The 25,000-nt window shown below is 27.4% G+C and overlaps 3 protein-coding genes across 11 annotated transcripts in view; 1 reads left to right on the forward strand and 2 right to left on the reverse strand.

The window, feature by feature from the left end:
• Positions 1–2,911: 2,911 nt before the first annotated feature.
• Positions 2,912–5,859, reverse strand: LOC122629884 (integrator complex subunit 13). The gene is made up of 10 exons (XM_043813746.1): positions 5,495–5,859; positions 5,357–5,431; positions 4,988–5,274; positions 4,818–4,908; positions 4,540–4,747; positions 4,094–4,473; positions 3,868–4,029; positions 3,460–3,791; positions 3,045–3,357; positions 2,912–2,947 (listed from the first exon to the last, which is right to left on the reverse strand). Exons 1-9 carry the CDS (start codon positions 5,708–5,710, stop codon positions 3,072–3,074), a joined length of 2,037 nt encoding a protein of 678 aa, XP_043669681.1. The 5' UTR covers positions 5,711–5,859; the 3' UTR covers positions 2,912–2,947; positions 3,045–3,071.
• Positions 5,860–6,195: 336 nt separating this feature from the next.
• On the forward strand, positions 6,196–10,046 carry LOC122629883 (exostosin-2). 2 transcript variants are annotated; one of them, XR_006327367.1, is made up of 11 exons: positions 6,196–7,057; positions 7,143–7,349; positions 7,434–7,617; positions 7,714–7,853; positions 7,940–8,165; positions 8,256–8,436; positions 8,522–8,688; positions 8,769–8,912; positions 9,187–9,315; positions 9,383–9,770; positions 9,901–10,046. XR_006327367.1 is itself a non-coding variant. In XM_043813744.1 (10 exons), exons 1-10 carry the CDS (start codon positions 6,531–6,533, stop codon positions 9,602–9,604), a joined length of 2,127 nt encoding a protein of 708 aa, XP_043669679.1. In that variant the 5' UTR covers positions 6,196–6,530; the 3' UTR covers positions 9,605–9,853. The 2 variants fall into 2 exon arrangements, 1 of the variants encoding a protein (XP_043669679.1); XM_043813744.1 differs by lacking the exon at positions 9,901–10,046 and having other exon boundaries at positions 9,383–9,853.
• An 8,802-nt stretch (positions 10,047–18,848) lies between these two features.
• The window catches only part of LOC122629795 (regulating synaptic membrane exocytosis protein 2), an 82,457-nt gene continuing 76,305 nt past the window's right edge, over positions 18,849–25,000 (reverse strand). For 5 of the 8 annotated variants that reach the window (XM_043813578.1, XM_043813580.1, XM_043813579.1 and 2 more), the window contains exons 19-22: positions 20,319–20,406; positions 20,136–20,218; positions 19,906–20,013; positions 18,849–19,366 (exon numbers count right to left, since the gene is read on the reverse strand). In XM_043813578.1, coding sequence (XP_043669513.1) covers positions 19,065–19,366; positions 19,906–20,013; positions 20,136–20,218; positions 20,319–20,406 — 581 coding nt within the window. In that variant the 3' untranslated portion in view covers positions 18,849–19,064. Of the gene's footprint in view, positions 19,367–19,905; positions 20,014–20,135; positions 20,219–20,318; positions 20,407–24,047; positions 24,074–25,000 lie in introns of those variants that run through there. The other 3 variants (XM_043813582.1, XM_043813581.1, XM_043813583.1) reach the window with 2 other exon arrangements.

Raw genomic sequence — 25,000 nt, forward strand, 5'->3', positions numbered from 1 at the left:
TATCTCTAGTGTTATCTCTTTCACATTGAATTTCCTATAAGATAAAGTTCTATTCTTTTATTACTAACACTGAAAAATCATTGTCAGCTATATATATATATATATGTTGTATTCGAAGAAGAAGATAATGCACACAAACACACGCACACAAACAATCCTCTTATAACACGAATTTTAAAAAAAGTAATCCAAGTACAATCGATATCCTACTTTCATACTTCTATATAAAATTAGAAATAAATAAATCTAATTATGAATAAATTTTACAATCATCGTTTTTTTATTACTTTGTAGTTTCTCAGAAAATGATAAGAAACGAACCGTGTTATAGGAAAGTTACTTGTAATAGTATAGCAGAAAGGTAGTTTTAGATATATCGCAAAGGTACAAAGGTACAAAGCTACAAAGGTAGGTACAAAGACCAGGAAGAAGAACGAAGGACGATGAATTATAGAGGCTATGCTATAGCAGAGGCTGTGAGAGTGTATACACACACACACACTAGTATATATATATATATATATACACAACCAAGTATGGCTACTACTCTATGCTACGGATCGATATCCACTCCGCAAGCTAGGAACCGGAGAGTACGCAACCGAAAATCGATAAGGTTTATGCATTATCGATAAGCTTTTCTACGGAACATAGAAACCTTCCGGGACTCGAATATACGATGTTTACTACTGGTTCCTCGTAACAACTTGAAAAATAATATATAATATAAGAAATAAATCAATCATTCTTATTATTCATTGACCAAAACGATTTTAATTCTTCTACACTTTCTTTTTTTTTTTTTTTTTATACGTTATTCCTTTCTGTAAATATCTATATAACAATGATCTACAATGAATGAACATGTACGTACGTACGTATGTACATTACGTTTAGTTTCTGAAATTACGACAGACTACTACAAATCGATTCTAACGTTAAACAGTAGAGTTAGATTAGTATTAACAATCTTTTTTCGTTTTCTTTCTTGTAAAATTTACGATAATAAAAATCTACAAGTGTGATAGTAAAAAACGATTTAAACGAAATGATATTTCGAGATAAGAAAGAGAGACAAAGAAAATCAATGAAAAGGTAAGTTAAAAGAGAGAGAGAGAGAGAGAGAGAGAGAGAGACGTATATACAAAGAGCATCGTCCGTAAGAGACACATGTATCACGTGTGTTGTGCATTTCACGGCCGATACATACGTTACTACAGTACTACTACTATACTACACACCCACACAAACAGTATCAACACGCATGTTCGGATCTATCGCATAAAATGTGCGAGAATATCTAAAGAGAAAGAGAGGGAGAGAGAAAGAGAGAGAGAGAGAGAGAGAGAGAGAGAGAGAGAGAGAGATAGAGAGAAAACATATAACATACATACATACATCCATACAAACCTATATATATATATATACATATATTATATCACAGAGAGAAAAAGAGAGAAATAGAAAGAGAGAGACAGACAGAGACAGAGACAGAGACAGAAAGAGAGAGAGAGAGAGAGAGAGAGAGAGAGAGAAAACGCAATCCAGACCCAAGTCCAATGTATATACATATATGCGTACGCACGATGTACACACCATTGACCGTGATATCGTCTGTCTCGGGATGAATGAACTGTTACGTCACGAACTTGTATTCCATGGTTCCTTCCGCCACCACCACTACCACCCTCCTCCTCCTCCTCCTCCTCCTCCTTCTCCTCCACCTCCTCATCTCTCACACACTCTATCTCTCTGTCTCTCTCTCTCTCTTTGTATTCTCCCACCCGCCACCCCACACACAACGTACGGTTCTCCACTTTCGTCTCCGTCGATTCTCTTTTCCCCCGACCCGTTGCTCCCGTTACATTACTACTACATCATACATATGTATATATGTATGAATGTATATATATGTGTGTGTGTGTGTGTGTTATGTACCTGCTGCTTGGTTGCTTGCTTACTGTTGCTGCTGTTGCTTACTGTCCTCCCTCCTACCATCGATTAGCAATGGAATTCCATTTGCGGGAGGGAACTGGGGGAGATGCAAGCGAATCTTAAAGGATGGTGGGAGGTAGGATACATACCCAGACGCAAGTCCTATAGTTTTCAAAAGAGGTCAACGTCTCTCTCTCTCTCTCTCTCTCTTTCTCTTTCTTTTTCTCTCTCTTCACGTGTACTAACTCAGACAGTCGGCAGACACGACGACGTGTTGGCTATAAAATACCAGCGTAGGACGGCAAGGTCGTTACGGGATAAACGTTACTATCCTTACCGTTCTTCTGTTGTTACACTGATACACTTTTCTCTTTCTTTCTTTGTTTCTTTCTTTCTTTCTTTCTCTTTTTCTGTCTTTCGTTATTCTCTATCTTCTTCTCTTCTATTTCTCGTTTGATGTCTGGACTTACGTGTCCTTGTTAAATGAAACTTAGATATCAAGTTTGTGTCATATGTTATCATAGATATCAGAATATATTTTTTGATTGGAACAGTTTAGTTTAATTCAAATTTATCTCTTTTATTTCCGTTCGTTCGATCGTTGCTTGAATAATAAGTCGTGATAAATCTTTATCTTTAAATTTGTCGACCAACGTGAATTATATATTGTTTGGAATTAATTGGATTGTGTTTTAGATAATTAGATAGATATTATAAAGGATTTATATTTTTATAACTTGGTTCTCTTTTTTTCTTTCTCTCTTCTTCTTTTTTTTTTTTTTTCTTTTTTCCTTTCATTGCCATTGATACGAAAAAAGAAACGTACATTGTTTAAATTACATATATATTTAATATAGATATACATATACATACACACACACATATATATATATATTTGTCTTGCTTTGTTGTATAGTTTTCGTTACATTATTATTTACATTCTTATGTATCATGTACGTTTATGTTTATATATGTATTCTTTTTTCTTCACTGCGATTAATCTTTCTGATTGCTAATAAAAATAAGAATATTTATTAATAAGCAAAAGAAAAGAATTGAAAATATAATTTACTTAAAAACTAAAATGTATAATTTACTTTATAACTTACTATTGTTTATTCATTCTTTATCTTAATTTATCCTTCCAATATCGTTTCTCTAGGTTCTCTTCCACTTTCTTTCAAATTAGGATATAATTTAGCTATAATACCCTCACAGTTAATTCGGCCATGAAACTCCGGTTTTTTTTCCTTTGGTGTACTTCTTTGCAACCAGATATCTAACAATGTTTTCGGTGCATGATGATTCCCTTTGTGAAATTGTTTTCCAAACGATATTGATGTACTTGCTGGCGGTGACATCGGTGAGTCCGTTGTTGCCCTGATAACACTTGCTCGTGCAGTTCCATCCTCCTTTCCAAAGCTTTACACAAATTAAAAATTACATCAATATTTTTTTGTTTTTTTTTTATACACTATCTCAAAGTGTTAGCAAACTAAATTTATAATCAAAAATATAACTTACCCATCCAATTCGCGTAAAGCTTGATCCAACTCAACTTTATCTTTGTCATCTTTGCTTCTTACTTCGAGCAAACAATTTAGAACTTCGGAATGATTAGAAGAATTATTCGCATGATGTTTGAGAAAAGTTTCCAACTCGCCCCATAACAAACGATAGTGTTCTTCTCTACGAGCTCCACCTTTACCAACTCGTCCACCACCTATACTTGGCATCGACAATGTTTCATGTTTTGCTTCCAATTGAAGTATACTAAAGATTATTTGTTTGCATTGCAGAACCTCTTCCACTGTTATTTCCTCTTTTATCATAATTTCTGGTAAAGGATCGAGTAACTGAAAGATAATTCATATTCTAAGATAAAAATTTGTGTTCGTTCGATATTTTGTAGAAAATAATTTCATCGTTTACCTGTTTTAAATTAAACATGAGAGTACTAGAAATTGTTATCGGCCAATATTTTGTATGACGTTCTAATCTTGGTCTCATTCTTTCCACTGGTCCTTCTGGAATACTGTTTGGACTACGTTTTAAAGGCACTAACATGTTATTTCTCATAAGAGATCCAAAATCCTACGTGATAAAAAAGGATGAGTACTTAGATATTCAAAAAAAAAATTTGTTTTTCTAAACTTACGGTTATTCTATAATCTGTGACACGACCACCGCAACCTTCACTGATAGAAGGTGGATCTTCAAGAACACTTCTTGCTGTAGATAATGTATGTATAAAGATTTCACCACCGTGAGCAGCAAGTAAATGAGATATTGTCTTTCCACCGCTTTTTCTCGCCATTTCTAACATTACTGATCTACCATTTAGAAGAAAATTAATTAGACAAGAAGACGGTCTACTATTTACATCTACGGGAGTGATCCTATGCATTGCCGTGCAATTTTGCATTTCCGATGCACTACAACCTCGAGGTGTACACCATTTTAATGTTACTGTTTCGTACTCTGAACCTTCTTCGAATCTTCTGAATGTTTTTAGTAATGCTGAATCTTGTGGATTACCTGTAATAAACGTATATACGTATGTATATACGAGTTATACATAATTTCTAATAATTAATAATATACCTTTCAAGATTGCAGAATGCGCAGCAGAGGAATGAAATATTTCCACATCATAGTTCGCAGAAGAACTTGCATTTTGTTCTTCTTTCATCGGTATTCCCGTTACTGTTGTACTGGCTAAGTCATAATGCGATAAAATAAGATGGGATAACTTTGAATGTAATGCTGGGGCCTTTATCGAATGCACTTCCACCGTCAAAAGAGGAGAGACCTTTCGTATAAATATTGAAAATGAAAAATATTCTTATAAAAGCAAATAAAAAAATTTAAATAACAAATACCTCTCTTGGTCCTTGGCTGGTAACTTGAGATTCGATGTTATTAGGGCAGATATTTAATATAACTAAATGACAGAAATCTATTGGCATCAAACTGCAATAAAATTAAGAAGATATATTATATATATTAGAAAAAAAAAAAAAAAAAAAAATATTCAAGAAAAAGTACTTACTGATCAGAAGCTAGAGCTGTTTTATTCTCTTGAGTTAATTCGTTCAAAAATATATTTTCTAAACTTTTCATATTACTATTATCTCTTGCACTTGTAATACAAATCACTCTACCCCTGTTCAAAAGCTTATTGATATTTTCATTCAAAGAAGTTCTCTTTTCGTGTTGAATCTCAGAACATTCATTAAGCGTTTCTATAGCTACTCTTAGTCCATGTATCACCGAATAATCTTCTCCTTGTTCTGGATTTTTTGTCGGCACGCCAAGAATGGCGGTTCCATTCATTATCTAAAATTAAATAAACTTAAGAAAGATCTAATCGTACGATACAAGATAATATATAAATCACAGACTTTTAACTAATAATTACATGAGTTAGATTTTGTTGAAGTGGACTCCATGAGTTCAATACATAAGCCGCACGGTCAGTCACTACGTATCTAATCTATAAGAAAGATATGAATTAATAATAAGTTTCATAAATCATATTGATAATACATTTACAAACCAATTTGCCAGTCGGGAATAAATCCCAAACAATACGGCAATATTCGAGTGATGCTTCGACACTTGTAGTCCATAATGATTTACAAACAGGAGCTAATGGTATTAAATTCTGCCCTCGACTCTTCAAAAAGTCAAATTCTAATGGGGATTCCGCGGATATACCAAAATAAGGTGTATGGTCTAATACGAAAATAGTCTTATGATTTGCTGGATACATTCTATATCTTATAACATTTTTAATACACACTGAACATCACAAATATTTCTCTTATTGTTTTATCAACGAATTATACGCGTGTGTATTCGTATAGGTTAGGTTAACTACTAGATGCGCGTTGTATTTCGTAAATTATGTATATATGTATATATATAAAAACACACGTTATTCAAAAAATTGTAATTATTTGAAATATATATATATATATTACTAGTTATTATTATTATTAACACATTGTTGGTTAAACATTTATAAATAAATTACATCGAACGAGAACTATAAAGAATAATACGTTTTAAATAACATTTGAATATTCCAACGAAAAATTACAATTTATCGGTAGTTTAGAAGACGATTAAGAAAAAAAAAAAAGAATATTGTCAATTTAAAAAATAGTATCAGAATTCCCGCGCAGAATTATCATCAGGGTGTACCAAAAATTCATAACTACGGTATAGAAACGAATAGGGACTAGATTGTACCACATACGTCAAATCCTAGATTCAGGTTAACGATCATAAATAGATTTAAAGTAAAATGTTATGTACACTATACAGTGTTGTATACTTCTTTAATTTTTCTCACAAAATCATTATGTATTGATACGATTAGTGTCAATATAATATCTTTTTTGTTCTTTCATTAAATATTAAAATGAAGCTGACAGAAATATACGTATACGTGTATATCCAAAGGCGAAAATAAAAATGGCGTATTTCGTTCGGCGACTATCAGCTGATCGTAGGATTTCAACATTTTTTCTACGATGTGACGTATAAGTAAAGTGTATTGGTTAATAAGTATATCGATAAAATGTAAGATGGTTCTACCAACGAGATTATCTTTCAAAACGATACGTTTACCGTATCATTATCATAATTTATTTGTTGTGACTTTATTTTTGTTTACATTGATTATCATATTAATCGCTGCATATCATGTTTTTAAATTTGGCGATACTCCACAAAATTCGATTTATAATGCAATTGTTTTAACTAATATAAATACACTACCCACTGAGGTTTTAAGTGCAGATTCACCAGCAGCTGACATTACCAATTCTTCTTGTACATATTTTAATTGTTTCAACGTATATCGTTGTGGTAGTAGAGGCAATAAACCTTTAGTATACGTATACCCTCCAAAAATATATTTGGATGGATCACATAAACCAATAACTAATCAAATGACTAAAGAGTTTTATCAAATCTTAAATGCTCTTATATCAAGTAAGTTTTACACTTCAAATCCTCACGAAGCATGTATATTTGTTCCCTCCATCGATACTCTCAATCAGAATAGGTTGAAATTGCAAGAAGTATCGCAAGCATTGAAAACATTACCATTGTAAGTATTTAACAAATCTAGATTGTCTTTTTAAACGTGTATTGTATTTACAAATAATTGCAATATTTTTATCTTATGACAATAGTTGGAATGGCGGAGAAAATCATTTAATATTCAATATGGTACCAGGAAGCGTTCCGGATTATAACACAGTTCTCGATGTATCAGTTGGAAAAGCTATGATCGCTGGTGCTGGATTATCTACATTAACTTATAGATCTGGATTCGATATCAGCTTACCTGTTTACAGCTCATTTCTAACTAATTTCAATAGAAATATTAAAATTAAAAGGTATTAATGATATTTATGAGAAAAAAAGTTTTAAACTAGATATCCGCGAGGAATAATATCTATCTGTTTAATAATTTCTTTTAGAACATGGTTACTTATGTCGTCTCAAATTAATATTAATTCTGCTTTTGAACAAGATTTAATAGAACTTAAAAGTTCTTTTCCAAAAGAAATATTATTACTTGGTCCATGTTTACAATACAGTCCTATGAATAACACAGTACGCTGCGCTGGAAAAGATGTTTATAAATATCCCGCTGTACTTCAAGTACGTAATACTCTAAAAAATTTATTTCTACAACGTAGTAATATTTATGTTAAATAAGGATACGCGAAAATATTTGTACATTTTTTGCATTTTTAGACAGCCACATTTTGTTTCGTAATACGTGGAGCAAGATTAGCACAAAGTGTTTTATTAGAAGCTATGGCAGCTGGTTGTATACCAGTAATTGTGGCAGATTCACTGGTTATGCCATTTTATGGAACGATTGATTGGACAAGGTTTGATATTTATAATTACAGATATCATATTTATCATTCATTCAATTCAATTATATATAAAAAAATTGATGTTTATAATTTTATAGAGCAGCAATATTCGTTCGCGAAATAGATGTTCTACAAGTAATATCAATATTAAAGAGAATATCTCAGCAAAGAATAATAGAATTGAGAGAGCAAGGTACATGGCTTTATAAAAGATATTTTCAATCAATGCAAAAAATAACAGATACAACATTAGAAATATTAGCAGATCGTGTGTTTACAAATTTTGCAAGAGATTATATATATTGGAATATACCTACTCATAAGGTAAATTATCAAAGACATAATATATATGTTAAGCACAGATTTTATCTATATATATATTTATTTTTTTATTTATTTTTTTCTTATAAACAGGATAAAATTTCTCCACTTTTTCTACCATTAACTGCTCCCAAGACAAGAGGATTCACAGCTGTTATTTTAACGTACGACAGGCTAGAATTATTATTTATTTTAATCAATAAAATTGTCAAAGTGCCAAGTTTATCCAAAGTTTTAGTTATTTGGAATAATCAACAAAAAGATCCACCTCATTGTACGTATATTAATTAATATTAAAACTATTACCAATCATGTAATAATCATATATATATATATTCATAGATTTTGATACATTACAGCTTCAAGATGGCCAAAACTAACTAAACCATTAAAAGTTATTCAAACGAAAGAAAATAAATTGTCGAACAGATTTTATCCATATGACGAAATAGAAACCGAAGCAGTACTTTCGATAGATGACGATATTATTATGTTAACGACCGATGAAGTAGAATTTGCTTACGAAGTATTAATTATTATTATTTTCAATCGACAAAACAAAATTTATCGAATAACGTTTCATTTACTTCAATGATGTTTGCATAGGTTTGGAGAGAATTTCCAGACAGGATAGTAGGATTTCCATCTCGTATTCACATGTGGGATAATACTACTAATTGTTGGAAATATGAGAGTGAATGGACTAATAGTATTTCTATGGTTTTAACTGGTGCTGCCTTTCATCACAAGGTATACATTCTATCATTTGTCATTTTTGAAAGAAGACAAAATTTTCATTCACGATTATAACTCCTTCTTACGTAAAATTTTATAGGCACGAACAATTGTTGGCATTTTAATTTTATATCCTTTTGTAAATACCTTTACCTGAACCTTTACCATTTCCTATATCCGTTCGAAGACGCATATAAGTACGATATATTATTTCTTATTTTTTACATTAATTATTATCTACTTTTCTCAAAGAAAAAAAAAAAAAAAAAAAAATCATTGTTTATTGTAGTATTGGAATTATATGTATACAACTGCGATGCCGGGTGATATTAAAGAATGGGTAGATGAACATATGAATTGCGAAGATATAGCAATGAATTTTTTAGTTGCTAATACTACAGGAAAAGCTCCGATAAAGGTAATTTTTATTATTAATTCGTAACTTTAATTTTTAATAAGATTAATCAGCATCAAATTTTTTATAGGTGACACCGAAAAAGAAATTTCGATGTCCAGAGTGTACAAATACCGAGATGTTATCGGCAGATTTAACACATATGGTTGAACGTACACAATGTATAAATAGATTTTCATCTATCTATGGAACAATGCCGTTACAATCTGTTGAATTTCGTGCCGATCCTGTACTTTTCAAAGACGTTTTCCCCGAAAAATTGAAAAGATTTAACGACATTGGAAGTTTATAATATTATTTAATTAATTATATTTAACGGCCTTTTCATGACAAAAATGACAATTCTCGTCGAGCAATCGTAATTGTTAATTAATCAATTTCGATTTTCAAAATCGATTCCCATCATAATTCCACTGTCTTATTAACAAGTTGACAGCTCCGACGTAGCAATAAAAAATGTACGTTGTCGTACTATCGTGTAAAATATTAATTAGATTTTTGTAAAATGTCTTGATAATAGAGTATATAATTTTATATCATATAACGATCAAAATTTCAAACCTAATCCTTTCCAATAATTTATTACAGGTCGTTATAATATTTCGATCAAAGATATTATATTTTATCACGTCTATATTTATTCGATATTATGAACGTAATATATATCGAAGGATTGGAAAAATATTTTACGTTATTTGACATTTCAATGAGTTAAGTGCCATTTTATATACAAATATTAAAATATAAAAAATATTTTTTATTAAAAAAAAGAAAAGAAAAAGTGTAAAAAAAAAAAAAAAGATTAAAAAAATTTTTCCAATTTATTTCGTGTTCGATTAATCTGTGAAATTTTTGTTTTGTTTTTATTCTCTTTTTTATTTATTCGTTTCTTCTGTTAATTTTATCGTCTACATCTTTAATTCTAATTGATGTATACACGACACAATCACAACGCAACACATATTTTAGTGACACCACATTTATTATTTCATACAATAACGTATCGTCTATGTTTGTCTTATCTACATTTTTTTTCTTTTTTTTTTTTTTTCTTTTTTTAAAGATATTCTCTTTCCAGCACAAATATATATGTATATATTTCTACAATCTTTTTTGCGATTTACACGAAAAAAATCGCTTTTCTGCCGTACAGTCTTTATATGTGAACAAAACGTAAAACTCATAAGAGTATGAATTTAATATTGAAAAAAATAAAGAAAAAAAAAAAAAAAATCGGTTTTTAAGCTTTAGATCTTTTTTATAGATTTCACAAATTATCTACAATAAAATATATATATATATGTATATATAAAGTAAAAAAATATATACAAATTATTTCGCCCAAAAGAAATAAATATTTTCTTATTGAAAGTCAAAATAAAAATAAGAAAAAAAAAAAATTGAAATTATAAAATAATAAATACTCTTGCTCGGTCGGTAATTATTCGATGCTTGTCGAATGACTTCCTCTTTTATCTCTCTCTCTCTTTTTCTCTTTCACACTCTCTCTCTCTCTCTCTCTCTCTCTTATTCTTTCTTTCTTTCTTTAATCTTTGATAGATTCTCTCGATATACATATATTTTGCATCTCTTAAAAATACTTAATTTAATATTAACATCTACACTACGTTTCTTTATCGACTGGGAATATAATATAATATATATATATATATCCATCTATTTATATATATATATATATATATATATATATATATATATATACATATATATGTATATATATTTCGAGAATCGATTCTTCGTTTTCTCTTCCTCGCTTTTAGGTTAGTTTTTAGGCCGTATTCGAGCTAGTGTTGTATGTAGTGTTTTGTTCTGTATATATGTATGTGTTAAAAAGGATGTTTACGATCGTTGAAAATACACGAAAAAATCCATCTCGATCGTACAATCATTACATAATATGTAGTTGTACATAATTATTAGCTCCCTTTTTTCTTCAATAAACAAATATATACATAATTTTCTTCATTGACATAGATTGATGTAAGACAATAATGATAATAATAATAATAATAATAATAATAATAATAATAATAATAATAATAATAATAGCAGTATTAATTATAATAATAACAATATAATATTAATAGTAGTAATAGTAATAATAATAATAGTAATAATAATAATAATAATAATAATAATAGTGATAATAACAATAACAATGACAATAATAATAAAATTAATTCGTTAAAGGGAGATTGTCACGTTCACTTACTTTTAGAGGTTAGACGAGTCGTGTCATATACGTATTACATATGCAAGTATGTATGTACGTACGATAGAGATATGTATTGGAAGAGATTAGCATTTGAAATCGTTTTACCTTTCTCTCTTTCTCACTCTCTCTCTCTCTCCCTCTCTTTCTTTCTTCATTTTTACTTTTTCAATATTTTTTTTGTTTTAATTTTCCATCATACGAGAACATCATATTCCTTTAATTAAGGAGGGATAAGATGTGACAATTAACCTGTTAGCACCTCTTCGATTAGCATAATTAGCTAAGAAATTCTTTCAAAAATATTTTCTTCGATACTTTCTATTTCAAACGCAAAGCGGCGCTATCGTCGCTTTGATGACGTACCGTAAGAACGATAATGTATCTCTCTTTTTCTTTACTGTCTTTCTCTTACTTATAATCTTTTCTGCTTTGAATCTTTCACACACTTAACATCATTGAGTTATATTACACATACGCGCACTTATTTTATTTTATTCTTACATACATTTATAATATTGTTTTTTTTTCTTTTTTAATTTATATATATATATATATATATATATATATATATATATAGATATATGTATATGTTTATTTATATTATATATATATATATTTTCTTTTCATGTGTTGTATATATTTATACGTATGATTTTTAAAGATCTCTTTTGGATTAATAGATTCGATTGTCAAAGTTAATACAGCATTCGTTTTAGTCGTACACGTTTATGTATTTATATGTAATGTATTAATCGTTATTTTACCTAACCTCTTTACATTTTTTTTCTGTTTTTTTTTTCTTCTTTTTTACTTTAGGCGAAATGCAGTAGTATAGTAAGAGTAATAATATAGTAGTAATAGCAGTAGTAGTAGTAGTGTAGTAGTAATAATAGTAGTAATAGTAGTAGTGTAGTAGTGTAATAGTAGTAGATAATAATGCAAACCTGAGGTGGTTATGCTCGATTGTTAAGTGTCTAGGCCATTCCGTTGATTATGAAATTATGACTTAATAATTGTGATAAAAAAGAATTAAAGGAAACAGTGATAGATCATTTGATAAGAGTTATCAAGCGAGAGACAAAGAAATAGAAAAATTTTTGTCCTTTTTGTTTAAGAGATTAATCAAAGATGTTAAAAATGGCCAATAGCGAAGTTGAATTTTGTTAATCTATAAAAATTACAAATAACAACATGAAAATATTATAAAATTGAAGAAAAATGAACTTTTGAATTTTCATTAGCAAAACATTTCGCTTTTCAATATTAAATGTATGTCGTATCGATACAGGCAGTTTTATACTTTGTCGGTAATGTAGCTAATAGAGTATTACAAGTCGGTAAAAATAAATTTGTCGGTAAGTTTTTACAATAGGTAACATAGCAAGAGACTTAAGTATGAGAATTTATTGTTACACGTATGTACGAATGGATAGCATTTTTAAAGGGGCTTACAAATTTTCTTTCACTGATAAAAGGCACTCTTAAGCTACATTATCAACGAAGTACGAAGTATTGCCTGTTTTCAGGCACCACGTATTAAATTACAGAAAGTCGATAATAAACCTAAATAATTAATAACGTAATCTTAAACGATAGTAATTGATCATATAATACTGAACACTACCATAAATTTTTGAAAATGATTAATAATTCACGTATTCATTAATTCGTAAAAAATTCATTTGATAGATTAATTTATCAATTTCTTATCATTCCATATTTAAATTTCTCGTGAATATTTTCTACGTGATTTTTGTGAAGAAGAAAAGAAAAGAAAAGAAAAAAAATTTACTTAATTCGATCGCATATTTTTTTATATAATTGATATAAACGTTTTCTAATTTTTGTCGCATAATATATACATATATATATATATATATATGTATATATATATATATATGAATACATGTATATACATATATAAAACTTGTATATTCACTATATGGCCAGTAAATTGCGTAAAGCTATAGTTAAAGAGAATTTCAATAGTAAATAGAATAGATTAATAGCAATAAGTATGTAATATACTAGTATCGGTAACAGTAGTAACAGGTGTTGATAATGAGTCTTTAATTAATTCGAATAATTAGTAGAAAACGCATCTACAATGCGTTAGGCTAATCACGATATATATATATATATATATATATATATACACATATACATTTATATATTTATATATAGTCTTTTCATTTTCCAATAAATAGAGGCTTTTTAATCGTCCGTTAGGATTGTCTATGCGACGCTTAATAGCGAAACGTTGAAACGCTTAATAAAGAAATTTTTCATAGTCGTTGCGTAAAATATCTTTATCTAATTCAAAATCCATTTGAACGTCATACTTTATCCTTTTCTTTTATCTTTCTCTCCTCTTTCTAGAAGAAATTTTTAATTGAAATTTTGTACACTCGAAGTGACGTCATTAAAATATAGAATCTATAGATTTAGAGATCGATGATTTATTTTATTTTATTTTTTTTATATTTTTTATTTACGAGACCTTTTCAAAGTACGATTAGAAATTGTTCTCTATTTCTTTTTTTATTTTCTCGTTCTCTTTCTCTTTCTCTTTCTCTCTTTCTCTCTTTCTCTCTCTCTCTCTCTCTCTCTCTCTCTCTCCCTTTTTCTTTCTTTTAATATTCGAGATAATCGTTTTTGAATCTTTTAGTTGATATATTCGAATGAAATATTTATTTCATAATGGTGGAATCTCTATCCGTGGCGTACTCTATTTGCGATAACAAGTGTGCAAGCTATATAACTCACAGCATTATTATCAGATATCGTAAATATGTACTATTTACGTATGTAATTATGTTAATGTAATTATGTATAAAGAAAGATTGATTAGTTTGGAAAGCGTAAAGATTGTTTTTTATTTTTTTTTTATTTTTACTCTTCTTTTTTTTTTTTTATTTTTTTAGGATAGTTTAGATTGGCTTTTTTTTTCTATTTTTTTTTTTTTTTCTTTTTTTATTCCATTATCAGTATAGAAAGATATAGAGAGTAGAAAAGAAGGTCGTCGTATTTCTTTCTGTTCTTTTTTTTTTTTTTCTTTTTTTTTGAGGGAGTTTTTAAACGAATCTTAATAATTGTTGACATAAACTGTGCACATTACTCGTGCATATATATATATATATATATATATATATATATATATGCAAGTTATTTGATAAGAATATTTAGAAGATAAGATCGAGTATACTGTTGTGATTGCGATCATAGTTTTTTCCACTTTTTTTTTGTTTTTTTTTTTTTGTTTTTGGTTTTGTTATTTAACTATAGTCTAGTCGTTTATCATCTTTGACAATACATACGTACGTTTATCTAACATTCCGAATTTTATCGCATACGCGCATATACATACATACATACATTATCTATACACATGTATTCACATTGATAATTATTGTGATATGGGGAACATTGACACACCATTTTCTTATAACGTGTCAGCAATATACACACATATGTACGTTTTGATTATTCATCACGTTTCTCTCGACAAATAATTTAGGCGCGTGTGTCCTATTCTTTTCTTTTCTTTTCTTTTCTTTTTCTTTTTTTTTTCTTTTCTTTTTTCTTTTTTTTTTTTTTTTTTTTTAATTAATAATTATCATATTTTTATATCGACTCCATTGTCACTTGACAATATTTATTTTATATATATATATATATATATATATATATATATATATATATACGTTTGTATCATATAATAATGTAATAATATATTTTATATCTATATCAACATATATATTTTTATTTTATACATATATATATATATATATATATATATATATATATGTATAAAATATATAAGAACAAAAATTTTTTGTCGTTGCTTTAGAGAATAATAAAAATAAAATAAAATAAAATAAAATAATGAAATAAATGTAATGGAGTCGTCATATAAAAATATAATAATTTTATTGTTGTTACTCTAACGACATCGGTTTTCTTTAGAATCTAAACTTTTTAGACAATATCTTTTACACTTATGGATTGCTCGCACATATCATCTTATATTATTATATAATAATATTAATAATAATAATACAATCGTTACATTATTTTTGGTATTTTGTAAAAGGTCACGAAGATACTATATATCTTTAGGTCGTTAAAATTAAAGTGTTCGATAGTATCACGTTTAATCATCACCTATGTCTACTTTGGGCGGGGTAAGCGCAATATGTCTGAACAATTCACGGTCTCTTTTATATTTTTCCTTTTTGTTATATAAAGGATTATATTCTACAGTTTAAATGTTTATATGTATATATATATATATATATACATATATATATTTAATATACATACATACATATATATATATATATATATATATATATATACATATGTTATATATATTTACATCACGTTGGCCATTGCTTTGGTCTTATTTTTTAAACAATCATTTCCTTTCACCAACAATCATTACCAATCACGAGGAAAATTAAACGAATTAATTCAATGATTCGTATTAATTAAATATTTAAATTATTGTTATTTTTGAACTTGCTGTTAATATTTATTATATTATCATTACTATCATTATTATTATTATTATGTTATATAATCATTTGTAATTGAAATATTTTATTAAGATTATTTTTTATATCACTTTTAAATCAGAAATCTTAATAATTTGTAATTTATACACCATTATAATGTATAACGTATAATAACAACGATAAATATAATATAAATAATTTTTAATTTAATTAAGTTGGAAAAACTTCACACAAAACACTGTTCGTTAATTTTCTTTTTCTTCTTTGATTCTTTTTTAATTTAATTTAATTTAATTTTCCTTTCTTTTTCTTCAAATCGAAACAACACGACGCAATGGCCAAATTTTTCAAACTATCCTCCAAATAATACACTTCTTGCGCTATATGTTGATATATCGTACTAACTAAAAAAATTGTGCGACCTTTAAACACCAAATTTCTTCTTTCTTGTATATTATTCGAATTGGCTGCTGAGTCTCGACTTCATTTGTTAGTTGTCTTTTCTTTATTTCTCTTCTTCTCTCTTCTTTTTTCTTTTTCTTTCTTCCTCTTCTTCTCTCTTCTTTTTTCTTCTTCTTTCTTCCTCTTCTTCTTCTTCTTCTCACATTTTACTCTCTTCCCTCACCTATGATCATTAATCCATGTCTTTCGAGCTCGACCAGCGAGCTTTCTCTTCATTTATTATATTTATTTATTTATTTATTTATTTATTTATTTATTTAGTTATTTTTTATTTATTAAATCGATTGTCTTTTCGTTTGAAATGATTTAAGGCGAGAAACCATCGATATCGTTTACATATCTTATTTTTGTTCTTCATTTTTTTATTTCTATATCTTATTGTTGTCTGTTTATTTCTCAATTCGTAAATAAATTCTGTCGTTTTAAATCTCGATGATCTTGATTGTCATCTTTGATGATGATTAAAAAAAAAAAAAAGAAAAAGAAAAGAAAAAAAAAAAAAAAAAAAGAAAAGAATTGTTTTAATGAGAATGTTAAAAATTCGTCATTATAATCGACGGTTCCATCGGCCTTTTTTTATTCATTACATTTATATAAGACAAGAATAAAAAATTACGAAGAATTTAGAAAAAAGAATAGAGGAACAAAATTAGATTTCAACGAGACTCGATTTAAATATTGTACTGATTTAATCAGAAATGTCTCGATAAGGCCTTACAAAATTCAATCGATCGAGTTTCGTTTATATCGTTCGATCAATTTGATTTTCTTTTTTTTTTTTTTTTTTTTTTTTTTCATAATCCTTTATAGATTTTGGGAAAAATGGTATCTCGTTTGTATACTTCTTTTATATGTATATATTTTTGTTCAATCTTATATAAACATCGATCGATCATCGATGTTACGTGGCTCGCGTTCGCTCTTCCCATACAACATTTTTTTTCCTTTTTATTTTTCTTTTCTTTCATTCTGAATTTCTGAATTTCTTTATTTTTTCTTCTTTTTCTATTTCTTTTTCCTTTATTATTTTACGATAAAAAATCGGAAGAAAAATAATTGTTTTTATCGATCATAATATTCGCGCGTCGTTCGAAACAACGAGTTGAACGCAGGTACGCTTTTATTGCTGAAACCATTCTATAGACATATTATTTTTTGTCTCTGTCTGTCTGTCTGTCTGTCTGTCTGTCTGTCTGTCTGTCTGTCAGTGTGTGTGCGTATGTGTGTTAATTTTGGATCATACGTGTCATTTCCTTTTTTTTTTTTTTTTTTTTTTTTTATATACGTATATTGCTTCAGAGATCGATTTTGTTCGATTATTAATATTCAAAATGATTAATTTTATATAAATTTGTTTTTTCTTTTTCTTTTTTATATAAATTATATATAATAATTATTATAATCGATATTGTATGTACATAGATATATACATACACAAATGAATTATAATAATAAAAATATTATTATATAATAATTATTATTGTAATTAGTATATAATAATAATTAATTATATCATTATTAATTTATATCAAATTAATTATTAATATATATACATATATATGCGTGTATATTTTTCTGCATTATTATTTATTTAGATAATTGTAATAAATCTGTTGATTTTTTTCAATGTTGTTTTGGTAGAGGAACACGAATTGGACGCAACATTATAGTGAAAATTATCGAGGAACTTAATATTTTACAAAGTTTAGCTTATTACGATCACTGTGAGCAGCGAAGAAATATTTTAAATAAAGGAAGAAAAAGAAAAGGACAAAATTTAGCATAATTTTGATTGTCTTCTTCTGATTAACTACATAGAATAATTGTCTCGATATGATTGTCATTGTCGATACAAATGCAGAAAATTAATTCGCATTAAAAAAAAAAAAAAAAAAAAAAAAAAAAAAAAAAAAAAAAAAAAAAAAATAGATCAAATCATTAACCTTTGCTGTTGGATTTACATTTATATGTTTATATAAACGAAGTGGGCATCAAAAGTCTTCTTAGACGATTTAAAAGTTATTAGACGATTTAAAAAATAATTTACTCCTCTTCAAGATTATTTTCCAAGTACTAACTATTTTCTTTTCTTACAGATCGTAAATCTCGCAAACAAGTCTAGCTCGTTCGATCTTTCTTTTTTTTTCTTAATAAAATTAGTCTTAAAAAATCGTTGACGAAAGATTTCCATTTATTGAAATCATCTAGCAACTTTACGCCCATACTGATTATTAAATTTAAGGTTATCGTATATTCATTCTTTATTAAATTTCATCATCAAAAAAAAAAAAAAAAAAGAAAAAGAAAAAAAGAAAAGGAAATAATTTTCATTGCTAACTCACAGTGATCCTTTAAATAAAATAAATATTAATCAAAAAATAAACATGAAAAATAAAATGTTCTCGTTTGTAAGATACAATTAGCCGAGATTTCCATCAAGAGATGATCTTAACGACGGACTCGCCCTCATCTTTGAGTAAAAGACTCAATCTGAGGTCAAGTTCGCCAGCTTCGAGAGCCCATTTTTCCCTTAGCCATCATGGCGAGTCTGCTGTTTGTGTGCCTAACGTATGGATCGGGAAGAGAGTATACCAATCTACGGTCAAACGAGTTAATGGCAACAGTTCAAGGTTCACTTCGGCTCCACCCAAACCTTGATTACTCTCAAATCCTTGTTTCTTTGCCCATAACATTATTAAAAGATTTCTACCGAGGGCATCGCAACTGTTGTATTTCAAGGTCTGACGATATTGAGGATTACGTGTGTGTCGAATAACTCTTGTCTTTCTTTTCTGCAACCATCTTTCACCGTCCCGTAAATACGTCTTCACGTAAGTATCTAATTTTTAAAGAATATATAATTAGACGAGTAAATCACGATTGGATTATAATACGATTTTAATTAAATTTCAATTGTATTTTGATCTGTAACTTAGCATTAGAATTTCTCTACTCATCAATATTATTTTTTTAAATAATTTTCTTTTTTTCTAATATATATATATATATATAAATATTTGTAATTATCGAACTATTAATTTTGTTATACTTATTATCAGTATGTTGATCGTATTAACGTTACGATATTATAATTGTTGTAATTAACATTTTTTTTTTTTTAATATATAATAATTTTAAATAAATATATATATATATGTATATACTTAAAAAAAAAAAAAAAAAAAAAAAAGAAAGAAAGAAAGAAAGAAAGAAAAGCTGAAGTATCAACCTAGAAGAGATTTATAATTTTTCAAGAGAGTACGTTTTTGTTTCTGTGAAACTACCATTTAGTTTAAGAGATATATCAAAATGACAGATAAAACATATTCGTATATCTTCCAGTTGAAAAACTTCACCCGAAAAAATGTATTTCTTTACCGGGTTCATCCTTTTCCTTTGGGCAGATGTCCCTCGCGCAGATAACTTCAACCTCGAGAGTACCTTTGCTCAAACAAAAACCTAATTTCACTTCGCCGTATTGTGGACCTAAACAAAAAAATACACGTATCTTTTCGAATCTTATATATATATATATATATATATATATATATATATATGTATGTATATATATGATATATAAAAGTTTGATCGTTCAGATGAAACTTTACCGCTTATCATTTTGAAGCCTTTCGGTAGAACTTGACCTCGTCCTAGCTTCAAGTCGAGACCATTCTCAGTTTTAGCTGCCAGACTGTGATCATTAATTGTATATAAAAAATTACAATTTTATACGTATGCATATGCATATAAATAATTTTATTACAAGAGTACAGAACGAAGAAACAATTTACCTCCATTTATCGTCCTCATCCGATTCACTACTTCGATCCAAGAATCTTTCAGGAATATCCATGATGCTCTCTTTGCGCTCACCCCGCCCTGTGTGATTACAATAAATGTGCTTTTCTTGTTGCTTTTTTCTTTTTCTTTTCTTTTCTTTTTCTTTTCTTTTTCTTTCTTTCTTTCTTTTTTTTTTTTTTTTTTTTTTTTTTTATTACAATCGATCATTCAAATGAAATGGCGTTGCAACCTGTGTGCCGCTTTATCATAAATTTTAATAACAAATTTTAATATCTTAAGGGTTGATAACTTCTGGTATATCGTAAAGTTGTGCGAATAATTTTGTAAAAAATATAATTTTGTAAAAAATATAATCGTGCAAATAATACATTCATTCATTCGTTCGTTCGTTCGTTTATTAATTTATTTTTCTTTCTCCCTTACAATCTTTTTCATTTTTTATTTTCTTGTTTTTCTTTTCTTTTTCTTTTCTTTTTTTTTATATTTTTTTTTTTCGTCGTATCTTCGAGGAACGATAAAAAGGTTTCATTACGTTTTTCAAACTTTTCTTTCGTTATAGCCGTCCGTAAAAGTTTTCTTACTTTTCTAAACGAGCCACTAATACATAGACAGAAGAGACACACCGACACAAAGGTTGCGTTTAACGCTTCTTCTTTCCTTTCTTACTTTCTTCTTTTCTTTTTATTTCTTATCTATTTCCTTTTTTTTTCTTTTTTCTTTTCTTTTCTTTGTTTTCTTTCCATTGCTCATGGCGTTTTACGTTTGCTAACTAAATTTTTTCTCTACTACTCTACTAGGAAATCTTATATCTTTCGCGTCATCCAAATAAGCTTTTACTTTCTACTTGTAAGGCAGCAAAATACGATAGCGAAGCATGTTCTCGACGGATTACGACGAGGTTCGTGTGTATTAATATCTCGATTAGATTATTACGTGTTGTAGATTACAAGGGGGAGGAAAAAAGAAAATAAATTAATAAATAAATAAATGAAAAAGAAGTAAAATCCATTTTCTATCTGTATCTATTCAAATTTTTATAAAATTGATTATTTAGTATTTATCCAAACAATACTGTGTGTGTGCGTGCGTGTGTGTGTGTATATATATATATATATATATATATATATATATATATACATATATATATGAAAAGAGAAAAATTATTTATCTTAGTAAAAGTCTAATCAAATTATTAATCTTGGTTTTTTTCTTTTCTTATTATATTTTTTTTTCAATTAAAATTTTAATTAAAATAATCTCTATATATATGCCTATATATATTTCAATTTATTTGATTATAAAAATAATAAAGAATAAAAAAAGAATCTTTAATCCTTTCTATATCATTCGAACGTTAAAACGAATCTATCCCTATATAATCACTTTACATTTCTTCAATAAGAAATACAAAACAACACAAAAAAGAAAAAAAACAACAACAGTAACAACAAAAATGAAAGAAAAAAGAAAAGAAAGAGAAAAAAGAAATAAATAAATCTACATAATTAAAACGTATATTGTATACAAATGCAGTATACCCAAAGTATATATGGAATATTTTATTTAACAATTAACATCGGTAAAAGACCAATAAAAACGGATGAAACTTTTTAATTAAGAAAAAAAAAAAAAACAATCCCGTCTAAACTTACTCGATTTAATTTTATTATCTCTCGTGTTAACTTCTTCTCTCTCTGCGTGTTTCTTTGTCTGTGCTTTGTTAGTATGTGCATGTGTACGTTAAATATGGATTAATCATTTCGAACATGTTTTTCGAACTGTAAAAGGTATTTAACGTCCCGATCGTTTTCCGATAACACAGTTATAGAAAAATAAATCTTTCGTCGATAGTAGCCGTTTGACCTAGTTTCGAAGCTCCACCATTTTTAAAAGCCTCAGCCAAGCTATATACAGGGTGTCCATCAATAGATGTCCGAGCAAATATAACATAGCGATTTTATGAAGTTACAAGAGAAAATTTAATAAAAGAAATATATGTAAGACTTTGTAACTTTTGTCACCGAGTATGGCAAAAAAAAATCTTTTTTTTATTTCTGTTTCTTGTTTTTTTTTTTAATCTAGTATAATTATGAAGATCATATCGATCATTTGTAATCGAAATTGCAGGCAATGAAAAATTTTTATTACGCTTAGTTTACAGTTGTAATCTAAGTAGTAATTTTGTTACTAAATATGATTTTTGCAAAAATGATTATTGCTATATGAATATGCAAAAAAAAATTATGAGTATCCATTTGAAAAGAAAAATAACTATGTTAATCTTCATAACTCGGAAAGTTCACGAGTAAGAAAAGAGAAAAAAAGACAGAGAAAAAAAGAAGAAATTTTTATATGCACCTTGCAGTAGACTTAAAATTATGTAAATTTTTCGTAATAAACTTTTTTGTAACTTCAACCAGTCGCGAGATATTTGCTTATATATTTATGAATTCTATTACACCCTATAAATACACACATGTGTATATATATGTATATATATATTATATATATATATATATATAAATATATATATTGCACTCTGTTGAATTCCACGAGATTAACAACGCTTATTTAACAGGTTTAACTTTATGCGTTAATTGATAAATGACCGTTTCAATTTACGTGAGTAAAATGTACAAAAAATTTAATAAAAAATAGAGATATAATAGAATATATATATATATATATACGTATATATATATACATATACACACATATATATATACACAATTTAATCTATTTGTTTAAAGAAACCTTATAGATTGTAAATTAAGACTATTCTAATTTCTAATTTCTAATCTCTAATTTCTAATTTCTAATCTCTACAAAAAAACTACGTTGTTGGGATTAGATATATTAGCATTCCTTCGAATTTATACGAGCTGCACGATGCGAGTAAAAAACATATATTAAATAAAACTATATGGGTATCTCTTTAAATGTGTTTGCATATTAATTAAAATAAATAAATAAATAAATTGTATTATTATATATCATAGAATAATATAATATATAATAATTAATATTAAGTTAGATATTATTATACAATATATATTGGAGATTATGTAGTAAATACAAAAAAGTTAAGAATTAAGATTAGAAGAATAGAAAGAAATAATTGGACACGTTAAAGAGACCGAGAGAGAAAGAGAGAAAGAGGAAGAGAGAGAGAGAGAGAGAGAGAGAGAGAGAGAGAGAGTATATAGAGGTAGAGAGTATATAGAGGTACCCATATATTTGTTAATGAAATATTCTAATTTCTATTATTTACATTCTGATTAGATTAAACAATTCCTATAATATAATAAGTAGTAACTACTGCATGCAGATTTATCATAAACGTCGGACGAATTTCGCTTTTTTTAAATAAATTAAAAAAAGATATATATGTATATATATATAATAAATAAGATATATAAATATATATATAAATATATATAAATATATATATATATATATAATATAAGATTGAGTCGAAAGTTCTTAAACGAGCTAAGTTCTCAGGTGATTTTAAAAATCAATTACTCTTTTTCAAGACACTTTGAAGCTTACAGTTAAGCTTATAGCTCAACAAGAAAGATCTGTAATTTTATTATCTGAGGTAAAGAATTAGTTTAAAACCTCTCAAGAAAGTCTAATTGATTTTTAAGATAACTTACGTACATTTGTCGTATTTAAGAACTTTTGTGCCCAAACCATATTTCATACCTAAGTTCCAATTATTCTGTCTTCGTTCAGATCCAAACTAAAAGAATAATTTTCTAATCAAATTTCACAACTCTGATTGGATCCCTCGTCCACGTAAAAAATGAAATTTTCATCGGTATGAATTTAATTTTAATGATATAAATAAATTGCGTAAGCGATAATGAACAATTCGACAAAATATCTGTTGGTGCCGATGAAAATAATTCGATAGGGAAAATTTTCTTTTTGTTTCTTTTTCTTTTTTGACGTTCAGTCAAAATATGTATATAGATAATTTAAATAGAAATAATTAAAAATCTTTCATTTATTTCTTTTTCCATTTAAATACCCGGATGAAAGAATACGTTTTAAGATCGAAATACGTGCGACGATAGTAATGTATATATTGTATGTGTCTATGTGTGTGTGTGTGTTTCAAAATTCTTGACTTCTTACCTAAGGCTGCAACTGTAGGTAACAACTGGTAGCAAGTGGCTAGCGATCAGAATATCTATGAATGCTGGCAGAGAAATTGCTAAGCGAATACTCTTAACAAGCGTTATACTGCACTAACTATGTATATATATATATATATATATATATTATTATTAGTTAATATGCATAATCTTATTTTATATATATATATAAAAAAAAAGACAAATATATTTATATATTTTACATATAAAATCGTAAAAATATTTTATGCACATTTTATACATAACAAATTAAAAAGAAAAATATATGTATACATATAACATTAAGAAAAAGTATATATATATATATAAATTTCATATATAGGAAAAAAGATTTTGCATACAAACCAATATATGTGTCCTGCGTATATATATGTGTATATATTTATATATAAATATACATCATACATATACACACACACACACACATATATATATATATATATATGGTGTAAAAGTGGAACCCAAAGTGTAGAAGAGAACGTAAACATAAGTTGGGTGGGGGGAGGACT

This window comes from Vespula pensylvanica, chromosome 6, assembly GCF_014466175.1.
Source record: "Vespula pensylvanica isolate Volc-1 chromosome 6, ASM1446617v1, whole genome shotgun sequence".
NCBI lineage: Eukaryota > Metazoa > Arthropoda > Insecta > Hymenoptera > Vespidae > Vespula > Vespula pensylvanica.